General features: G+C 39.3%; 1 protein-coding gene across 1 annotated transcript; it reads left to right on the top strand.

Annotated features, from left to right (window-relative positions):
- The first annotated feature begins 1,654 nt into the window (after positions 1-1,654).
- On the top strand, positions 1,655-8,009 carry LOC128493290 (ectoderm-neural cortex protein 1-like). The gene is made up of 4 exons (XM_053465729.1): positions 1,655-1,702; positions 2,195-2,273; positions 4,330-6,124; positions 7,142-8,009. Exon 3 carries the CDS (start codon positions 4,346-4,348, stop codon positions 6,110-6,112), a length of 1,767 nt encoding a protein of 588 aa, XP_053321704.1. The 5' UTR covers positions 1,655-1,702; positions 2,195-2,273; positions 4,330-4,345; the 3' UTR covers positions 6,113-6,124; positions 7,142-8,009.
- The last annotated feature ends 3,148 nt before the right edge of the window (positions 8,010-11,157 follow it).

The raw sequence follows: 11,157 nt of genomic DNA on the forward strand, positions 1-11,157 counted from the left end.
AGGCTCCTCAAGCAGCAGAGGCAGCAGTTTTCTGTTTGTGCTTAAACAAAATATATGTTGCTGCCTATATATATATGGATCTATATGCAATCACACAGAAACCAAATTGGTATGTAAACATATATCACATATAATATATACGGTATATACATATATATAAAGAGCCACACCAATTTGGTTTCTATGTGTTAGATTCCCATGCGGGGTAAATCTCAGTGTTTGCGCCCAAGTGAGCAAGTGTTTTTTTTTACCCTTAATTTATGTATTTTAGGCTGAAGGGGCAGTTTTTTATGGTCACATAATTTGGTATTGACCACTTATTATACTTTGATGGTATATCACAGCTGAAACCCCTGCTTGATGCAGGTGACATAAATGGACAGTTTAATGCCCCTGAGACCCTCTCTACAGAAGAATACTCTATGAATACTTTAATACACATTCTTCCGAAAGAAGAAAAAGACTTAGTTGGTGTAATAACTGCAGCCCTGTTGCTGCAGATGCCCTCCTTCAGTGATTCTAGCCACCGATTGGCAGCTTGTAGCATCCAATCAGGGGCATGATAGTGCCCCCATTAAAATCAAAGGGCATTCTTTCAACGCATTGGTATGGGAGTCTGAACTAATCCCCGCACTTATCGTTCACCAAAGCGAGCACTGGACTAGCTGCAGGGTGAGGGAAGAGACAAATGCAGGATGGGGGAATAATGCAGAATCCATGAAAATGTAAGGGGGCCATGCAGCTCTCATATGCATTAAATAATTAAACATATTGGGGTTATGTATATATAGTGTAAGGAGTGAGATTTCACATGCCAGAGGTCATCCATAAACCCAAACTATATGTAAATTATAGTCAAGTCAGATGGTAATTTTTTTCAGGATTGTGTATAATTTAAATAGAGTTGCTTCAGATCAAGGAGTAAAATTGGGATAAGCAGGTACTTTCATATAATATTATTATTATTATTATTAACAAGTCTATAGTACACGGCCATGTTTTTTCATACAATAAAACAATGTCGTATGGCATTGTACTATGATACGTAAATTAACATTGCATTACAATGTTATAAAACAATATTATTTAAAAAAAACTCTGCTTTTACTGCAGACCTTATATAAATATATATATATATATATATATTGTACTTTGTGCAGTAAATCAGAGAAAAAGATCCATGTGCACTCATTAATCAAAAATCCTATTTCACGTCAGGATACCCTCCCTCCATGACATACATTTTAAACAATATTTTTGTTTCGTGTTCATAAACAAAAGAACAAATTACAATCAACATTGCAGAAAGAAAGAAAAAGGAGAACCCCCAGCCTCCCTCTTACCAATATCACCACCCCCCCAAAAAAATTAAACCTCAACAAAGCAGGGGGGGTGAGATACATTTTGTGAGTTGTCTTAAATATTTAACTCTGAACGGTATAATAACGTCCTTAATGTATATACATTCCTTCTGTCTGTACGTGCTCGTGAGAACGGGTCGGCACTATGACCCAAAATCCTCCCGTCTCGGGGTTTTGGAAGCGTAGCTGGAAGGCTCAGTGGGCCTATTCAGATGCTGATTGGCTGGCGTGAGGTAGGCGTGGTGTGGATTTTTTGAATAGTAAATAGGCTTTGTCCCAGCTGCGGGAGAGCCAGTCTGTGGAAGAGACGGCAGCGAGAGCGACCTGAGCTGCTAGTTCAGGTAATTCTTTTTTTTTTTTAAGCAAGTTTCTTGTAATGGAATGCATCTGAATGTTTCATTTTTGTAGAGAGCACGAGGCGCATAGTTGTGCTGTATTTGAATATACTAGGTGTTTTCACATTGAGAGTCTCTATATAACCATCTAGTATCATGCGTGTTTGACAATTACTACATTACTCATTGGATTGATACACTACATCCGATATAGGATTAGTCTATATAAACATTGCACCCCATTGTTATCATTGTAGTGCTACTTGTCCTGTTGTGTATGGTCTGGTATCCTCATTTGCTTTAAGGATCATTAGATTTGGCATTGACACAGAGACATCAGTCCACTGTAGGGTATCCCCTGACTCCCATCATTCTCAGCCATTGTGCATAGTTGCTCATAGACCGCTTATCCCCATGCATGACATCTAGCACTGACACCTAGCACACCCTAAAATATTGATCCCTCAAACTAATCCTCTCTGAATTTTGCTTTTGCAGCTCCTGGTGTCTCACTCTTGCCGCAGGCTCGCATGGAAATCTAAAAACCATAAGTTGCCGTCAAACCTTCTGAAGCTCAGTAAGTAATTATGAAGGCATTCCTCCCCATATTCTTATGTAATAGGGCAATAGAGCCATGGACTAGCCTTCCAATAGATGTAGCTACTTTGGAGGATCTCCATTACTTTTTAAAAAAAATTATAATAGGGTTTTAAATCTAAATGCCAAATCCAGCAGCTGCTCACATCTGTAAAATTTCCTGAATGCTTTTTTTGTCTTGCTCTTCCTCTTACCTCTCCAATCCTGTTTAAAAATAGTATATATTTTAAAATGGTCCACCTGCAAGCTTAAGCTTTCCTATGGTAGATGTAAGGACCCACAGCACGAACTGAATGAGTGGGACTGAGTGGATCATTCATGCGGATGAATTAGGTCTCGCTGCGCCATTCTCAAGAGCTAACAGAAGGCTCCATGAAATGAATCTATTTCCTTGATAAATTAATGCAGGTTGACTACAGAGCTTACGGCCGTCAGCGCATAAATATATATATCATTTTGTTAGGTTAGTGAAAGTTGTTAAACAGGATTTAAATATAGAATTTGCCTGGACATGCCTCGCTGCCTATTAAATTAAAACCTTCTTTGACTTGACGTTCCTTGATTATCAGCAAGTCACCCAGTGAGACAGTCAGAGGGGACTTCAGTAAAGTATTTCAGCTTCCCTTGTTTTCCGGTGATGAGTGGGTTAAAACTTTAGCCAGCAGTGGTATTTAACATGCCTTTAATGTGCCGCTTCTCTGTGTACCAGGAAATGACAAAGGGTGTTGTGTGTGTTTAGTTAGAGACTGTTAACATTGACATGGTTTAATTATTAATAAGCAGGGGGAACTTTGACCGGACCTGAGTTTTAACATGTGCTTCAAAGGCAACAGATTGTTGAAAGACCAATAGTTATTACGGTGTCACAAAATATGTTCATATATTACAATTACGTTTTTTTCTCATTTTTCATTTTAACCAGTTATTGCCCGTAAGTCTATCGTATCGTTTATCAACTTTTCAGGATAATAGCCAGATCCCCCAAGCTGCAATTCTCAGTTATCGTAGTTAAATTAACTTTATGTCGGTGTTTCTCCCCTAGATGTAAAAGATGCTGAAACTACAGAATTAAGGTTTTGCCAGGACCAATAGCATTGTATTATATTTCACACCTTATATTTCTTCATTACATTTCATTTACTATGGCAGGTGACGCATACATATGAAAAAAAATATCTTAATGAACAAAAAATGTTTAATGCACAACACACATAAAGAGTCACAAGTGACCAGCTGGACTCAATTGACTATGCAGGTTCATACAGTTACCTTTCAGCTTAATTTGTATATTGAAGTAATTAACTGTTTTCTGAATCTTTGTTTATGATAAGATCGAGAAAATCGATCGTGGAAAAAAAAATCAAGTGGGATATGCTTAGGTTATGATGTACTTGGAAGACAATGCAGGTCAGGCTAGCTACCCCTGAAGATCCTAAGGGCAAAATTGAGTTTTGATACTGAAGAAGCTCACTGGGGTCAGCCCTTCACAGTAGAGTAGTCAAGGAGCTTGTTTTCATTTAAGCTGCATACTCTTATCCGTGAAAAATGTCGTTCTTCTTACAGTGGTGTTTGATAAACATTACAAAATGTGTCCCCTGGATATAACATGTTTTGTATCTTGAGTTTTTAACCCTACGATCCTTTTAACCCTACGATCCAGGCACATAGAATCTAGCACACATATGGTTAAGCAACTGGTTTAATGTTAGCCATTGTTCCAGTTCACAGGAACAAGGCAGGGAGCACTTTCACCTTCTCTGTTAACCTCATTTCAGTACCTGGGTGGAAAATAACAAACCCTGGGCCCTTATTTGCTTACCTGTGTTTGCATTCAGTCTTCCACAGTTCCTGAAAGTGTAGAAAGACATACCTACACCACTTTCAAAATATTTTATGAAAGCGAGCATTACAACAGTTGTTTTTGTTTCAATGAATTAGCTAATGGCAAGATAGCCATAACTCTTGCCAAGGTAGCAAAGGCATCAAACGGCTGAGTATGTATCAAATTTGAAACAAAAATCCCTATTTCTTTTCAGATCCGCTACCATCAAAATGTCTGTCACTAGCCACGAGAACCGGAAGTCCCGTTCCAGCACCGGCTCAATGAATATTCACCTCTTCCACAAGCCTGGCCATGCTGACAGCCTGCTGACACAACTTAACCTGCTGCGCAAGCGGTGTCTATTCACAGATGTGGTGCTGCTAGCTGGAAACCGAGCTTTTCCTTGTCACAGAGCTGTGCTTGCCTCCAGTAGCCGTTATTTTGAGGCAATGTTCAGTGGTGGGCTAAAAGAGAGCCAGGATGGAGAAGTCAATTTCCAAGATGCTCTCCACCCTGAAGTCTTGGAGCTGCTTCTTGATTATGCATACTCTGCCAGGATTATATTCAATGAGGAAAATGCTGAGTCCCTGCTGGAGGCTGGAGATATGCTACAGTTTCATGACATTCGGGATGCAGCAGCAGAGTTCTTGGAGAAGAACCTTCACCCAGCCAACTGCTTAAACATGATGATAATATCAGATGCACATTGCTGTGAAAGGCTGCTGGAGCTGTCCTGGCGAATGTGCCTCGCTAACTTTGTAGAGTTATCAAAAACAGAGGACTTTCTCAGACTGCCCAAAATAAAACTAATGGAATTGGTCCTTAGTGAAGAGCTTGAGGTTGAAGATGAGAGTCTGGTGTATGAGGCCGTAATGGGTTGGATTAAATACGATCTATGTATTCGCCTTGATGACCTCCCGGACCTTCTGCGCTGTGTACGCCTGGCACTCTTGCCTGAGCAGTACTTACGAATTCTAGTTAAAAATGAGTTTGTGATTCAAAACAAGTTGGCAAAGGAAATCGTTGAAGAGGCAATTCGATGCCGAACAAAGATTCTCCAGAATGATGGAGTGGTGACTGGCTTTTGTGCCCGGCCTCGGAAAGTTAGTCAAGCCCTTCTTCTTTTAGGGGGACAAACCTTCATGTGCGACAAGATCTATGTCCTGGACCAAAAGACCACTGAAATAATCCCCAAAACTGACATCCCCAGCCCGCGCAAAGAATGCAGCGCATGTGCAATTGGCTGCAAGGTTTATGTTACTGGTGGTAAGGGTGCAGAGAATGGAGCATCTAAAGATGTCTGGATCTATGATACACTTCATGATGAATGGTCTAAGGCAGGACCCATGTTGGTGGCCAGGTTTGGCCATGGGTCAGCAGAACTAGATAACTGCTTATATGTGGTTGGAGGACATACAGCCATGACAGGGGCTTTCCCAGCCTCTCCCTCTGTCTCTTTGAAACAAGTTGAACATTATGATCCTCAAGTTGACAAATGGACACTTGTGGCTCCACTCCGAGAAGGTGTGAGCAATGCTGCAGTGGTGGGAGCAAAGATGAAACTATTTGTGTTTGGTGGCACCAGTGTTAACCGTGAAAAACTTCCCAAAGTCCAGTGCTTTGACCCTCTTGAAAACAGATGGACAGTGCCTGCCACCTGCCCTCAGGCTTGGCGTTACACTGGGGCTGCAGTATTGGGGAATCATGTCATTGTAGTAGGAGGGGATACAGAGTTTTCTGCCAGTTCTGCATATCGATTCAACAGTGAGACTTATCAGTGGTGCAGGTTTGGAGATGTTTCGTCCAAGAGGATTAGCTGCCGTGCAGTGGCCTCCGGAAACAGACTGTATGTGGTGGGTGGCTATTGTGGTACTCAACGTTGCAAGACCCTAGACTGCTATGACCCTTCAGGTGATACTTGGAGCAGCGTGACAACTGTCCCTTACTCCCTGATCCCAACAGCTTTTGTAAGCACATGGAAGTATCTTTCAGCATAAGATGAGCAAAAGGTAATCATATTGATGAAATAATGAGGATAAAGTTATAGTTTAGTATTCTAATGATCAGCTGTGAGAAATGTACAAAAAGTCAGCATATCGTTACTTATATTAAGTATACTTAACATATATTGTAATTAGCTAATACAAAACCGCCCAGTGCAAATAGACAACTGTGAGTACTGCATTATTGCTATGATATTTTGCATCTATTTTTTGTTTCTGTAGGAGATACTTTGTGTTTTAAGGGGCTTCAGGGAATGAGCATAAAGGGAACAGTTTGTGAAATGTGCTGCTGGACATGCTGACTAGCTTTTTCATTTATGCAGATTTGTCTTAAAGAATTTACGTGGCACATGCTCTGCTTTTGGGATTAAATAAGGGAATTCTTAGTACCTTGTGAGGGGGTGGTCAGGCTGTGTGAAATTTGAGACTAGCTGTGAAATGTTGCCCTTGGGCAAATATTTCTCATGCCTCATAGCCTCTAAAGTCGCCCTTTGAACCATAAACAGGTCCGCATTGCTATGCATTGTACAGTGGGACACCCAGATAGTAAAAACTGAATGCAGCATGTAAAATTGATCAGAAATGTGCTTTTATTCAACATAGTTATTTGGTAGGGGTATACCTTGGGTTCCTAATGCCTCAAAAATCCATAGGCCATAAAAGCCACTATAACAACTATGATCCTGTAGTCTTGATGCACTATGGTAGTTCACAAAAGTACTGGAGCTACATGGTTAGTGATGTCAGAAGGAGACTATAAGGGGTGGTGGCTCATAAGGTTAGCAGATGGCATTTTAATCACAAAAATCTAAATCTAGCCTTAAGAATTTTGTGAAATATTTTAAAAGAGCAAGACCCAAAGTCACATATGTTTCTAAGATCTCAAAGATGATCCCTGAATTCTGTGGCTTGAAATACTAGCACAGACCAGTGTGCCTTCAAGCTATGAAGGACAGGACTAAATAGTAACATTTTACTATTCATGGGTAGATTGCTTAATATGTATTCTGTACTTATTTGCAGGTTCTCATGGAAGATTGCTGGAAATCCATGGATGTTGCCGGCTGTACAGTGGGAAGCTCAATATTTCTTTGCACTGGAGTTCAGATGGAGCTTGACAAAGGCAGGAGTCCAGAAAATGACTTTACTCTGCGTAAAGGATTTTGCTGCACAGCAATTGATTTGTCGCTGCACTGATCATTAACTCTGTGAATGTGTTAAATTTGATGGACATTCACTAGGCACAACTTGGTCATTTTATATTAAAATGCCATTTTTGTTTTTTACGTTCGATTTCCCGATTTCATGGATTGCAACACAACCCACTTTGCAGATGGGTTCCTACACAAGGCATGTGGAGTGTGGAGGAAAAAATTATTTTTAAGGGGGAAGGGTGTGAGTTATATCAGCTGTGTGCATCACATTCTCCCCCATCCATAATGTCTGTATTTCCTCATAGAACTTGCCAGGATTAGTTTTGGCATCTTTTTAAAAGACCTGTAGATGGTATTAAAGGGATGTCTCTCCCCGAAATAGTTATTATTATACTGTAAAATCTCATGTATAATACTCATGATTTTTCATTATTTGAGGACACTCACAAGGGAAGGTGTGCATTATACATACCTACAAGTTAATCTGTATTGTATGTACATTTTTACAACGGTCTAATGTATTTACAGCCAGTATATCTTGCCATTCTCCCAGTCCTGTATCTGCACAAGCAGGCAAGCAACCACAAAGAAAGCACAAGAGGACTGACTAGCTGATAGGGGCACCTAGTGTGATGTCCAGGGAAAGCTGTAAATTGTGTGTGCGTCATGGCTACTAAATTGGCGGTTTATCATACGCATAATTATTTAATATCAAGTTTAATGACACATCAAAATAAGTGCTAGGAATACTGAATTATCATGTAATCTAAACATGTCCCTGGGTTTGGAGTATTCTTACACAATTTTACTTGTTGTTTCACCTAGACAGGATTAGTTGCACCTTTCAGTATGTTGCTCAAATAAACCTTAGCAGATCTGTCACTATTCTTTCCTCGAAAGGCTTAGTCACATAAAAACAACACAAGCCTTTAAGAAGCTGCTTCAGTTTCCATGGTAACAAACTACCATGTCTGATTTAGTGTCATATGACAAGTGTTTCTAGCAAAAAAAAATATAAAAGACCCAAAATTGTACCTGTTTAAACAATGATTTCCGGGAAGGTGATTTGGTGTTCAGCAGCTCTAAGAATGATGTTTCTAATGCTACATTTAGTTACAAAATAGTTTAGTTTCACAGAGATAACTGAACAGCACCTTTAACAGCTATAAGATACTGAGATCCTGCATGTAGAATCCATAACTAATTGAAGGTAGAATATGTAAATGTCTGCGATGCCTTTTTAAGACTTCATAGGTCATCTTTATCACAACTAAAGAAGGAACCTTGAAAGCTTGTGGCTCTATTCTCTGACTTCTGACCCACTAAAAGGCATTGCTAGATACTAGATAGCAGCTCCTCTGGGCCAAATACAGGAATATCATTTTTTTTTTAATGGAACTAAATGCCAAGTGAGTTCTAAAGAATGTGAGTTCAGGACAGTAATTGGTTTTAACAGCAAATGCCGCTGAATTTGGCTGTGGTCAATTAGTTTATAACATTTCATTGCCTCAAGATCTAAAATAATGTTGCTCATGGGTGTAATACAATGTATGATGGAGAGACAGATATATAGTTGAACACCTCAAACTGAATTGCTAGCTGAGCAAACTGCCTGCAGCTGTCTGTACATGGTCATACACCTACATTTAATTTATTTTCTAACTTACACAGTCTTTGCCTTGTACACTCCTGGTAACTCCTCTGCAGTTTAGCTTGGTTGAAGAGCGGTGACATCACACATTATGCATTCATTCTGGGGTTTATGGGTGTGAAGCACAGCTCTGTTCACAAGTGACGTGAACCTCACTGTATTATAAACAGGTTTCTTGACCCATTTGACTTGGTTGCTAAACCTTGAGGAAGCGAAACATTTCTTAAGCTGTTGGTGAATAAAAACTACCCGTGGTGCTAATTACGCCAATGGTTGTCTGGGGATCATGGAGCATGACCCACTGGCTAAAGAAAACCTGACAGTGTTCACAGGGTTTGGGTGAAACTGGGAACTAATTGTGTTTGTCACTGTGACTTGGTTTTACAAATAGAGCATTTTAGTGTAGAGATTTCATTTTAGAGAAAAATAGACATATTTGGGTTTATGTATAAAAAGTGTTTGTTACATCACGACAAATGGCACTAAGACCACTTTTTGTACTTTGCCCCAGAATCACTTTTTCTGCATAATACCTACTAAGTCGTAAGTGCTGTAAGTGGTCTTGTATCTGTTAGTGGCATGGGAAGGACTAATCTATTTTAAGTGTGACATAGAGTGTTGTATATGTTTTTAGGTTGGACAAAAGAGCTGTTTTGTATTAACTTTCAGCCTGGAGCTGATTGCATTTTCTGTGATATCTTGTAAATATATAAAAAATATTTGAAAAAAAAAGTCTCAACACTTCAGTTTGTTTACTCATATAAACAGTTTTGCATAGTTGTCCTGTATTCTTGCACTACTACACGGGGAGCCTTTTTCTTCCTTGTCCCCCCTCTTCACTCTTTTTCTCCTGTACTTCTTTTTTTTTCTGCTATAGTCTCTCTTTTCCATCTTTTATTTTTATTTCAATAAGGATTTTTATTGATGTTTTCCAATACAGGTTGTACAACTGTTCCTGTTGTAAAGAAGCAAGGGGGTCATGGGATGCAGTCTGCACAAAACATGTAAGGTGATGTGTTTACAATCACCATGTGTAAAGTCATGTACAATCAACAGAACGTTACCTAAACATTATCCGAGTAGACTTCTCCTGGGTGTAAATGTTGAACGCTCTAGTCAGTGTGCACACATAACGCACTACATGTATCATTGCCATGTAGCCTTTCCTTTATAGTCTGACAGAACGTAGCTTACCCAATACCACAATTCCACACTTTTCCCCAGCCCCTCAAGTCAGCTTCCGAAAGTTGGATGCAAGGAATTAAATCCATTACAACCAGGAATCTGTGTACCCCCTGATTAATGGTGTCCAGAGGAGGCTGCAAACTGCTTCTGTCAAAGTCATTTAGTTGGACAAAGAACACTACTGGACCACAGATTAAACTGTACCCCAGCTAGTGTTAATGTTCCCCTTAGAACAAATCAGTTTAAAAAAAACTAATGCTTTTGGTATATTATCTACTTTTTGAAATGCAGAACTATCCTTTAAGTTGTAATGTAAATGTAAACGCAAGCTTACTTTGATTTCTATCCACTTTTACTTCATTGGTGCAAAATGTCCATGATTTAAGTGGACAGTGCTGTGATGAATATCTGTAGTGAGTTCCACACTGTTTTCTTTTGGGTTAAAAAGCAAGCAGTCCCACTGATTCAGCTCAGTGGTAAGCAATGTAGCCATAACAAATTATATAGGACTCTCCAATAAGGCTACAACTAACGATTATTTTCATAATCTGTTAGTTGGCTGATTATTTTTTAGATTAATCGGATAAAAAAACTATGCAAAATTTTCATTTGTTAAAAATAATTTAATGAGCAAACTGGGTGTTAAAACAAACAACAGAATAAAAAACAAAATTTACATTAACATGTTATTGTACTCACAATACTTTTATCTCAATCGCAATGTCATTTCTCTATTAGCCTTCTTATTTTACTGGCATAATAATAATAAAAGCTATAATTTAATTTTTAATTATGTTTGGTACAAGAACCCAAACACAATATTTTCCATAATAGGTTTTAATGCCTAAAAAAGTTTATGCACATCTGACCCCAGGCTTGCCACTCTGCCCCCTAATATGCCTTATACCCCCTATATGCCACTCCACCCCCAGATATGCCTTATACCCCCAGATATTCTTTATGTTCCCTTGATATGCCTTATAACCCCCAGATATTCCACTGTGCCCCCCTGATATGCCTTATACCCCCCTGATTTGCCACTGCCCCCC

Source organism: Spea bombifrons, chromosome 1 (assembly GCF_027358695.1).
Source record: "Spea bombifrons isolate aSpeBom1 chromosome 1, aSpeBom1.2.pri, whole genome shotgun sequence".
Lineage (NCBI taxonomy): Eukaryota > Metazoa > Chordata > Amphibia > Anura > Pelobatidae > Spea > Spea bombifrons.

What these genes read in the sequence shown, in the direction of transcription:
- LOC128493290 (XM_053465729.1), top strand. Translation starts at nt 4,346, where the DNA reads ATGTCTGTCACTAGCCACGAGAACCGGAAGTCCCGTTCCAGCACCGGC.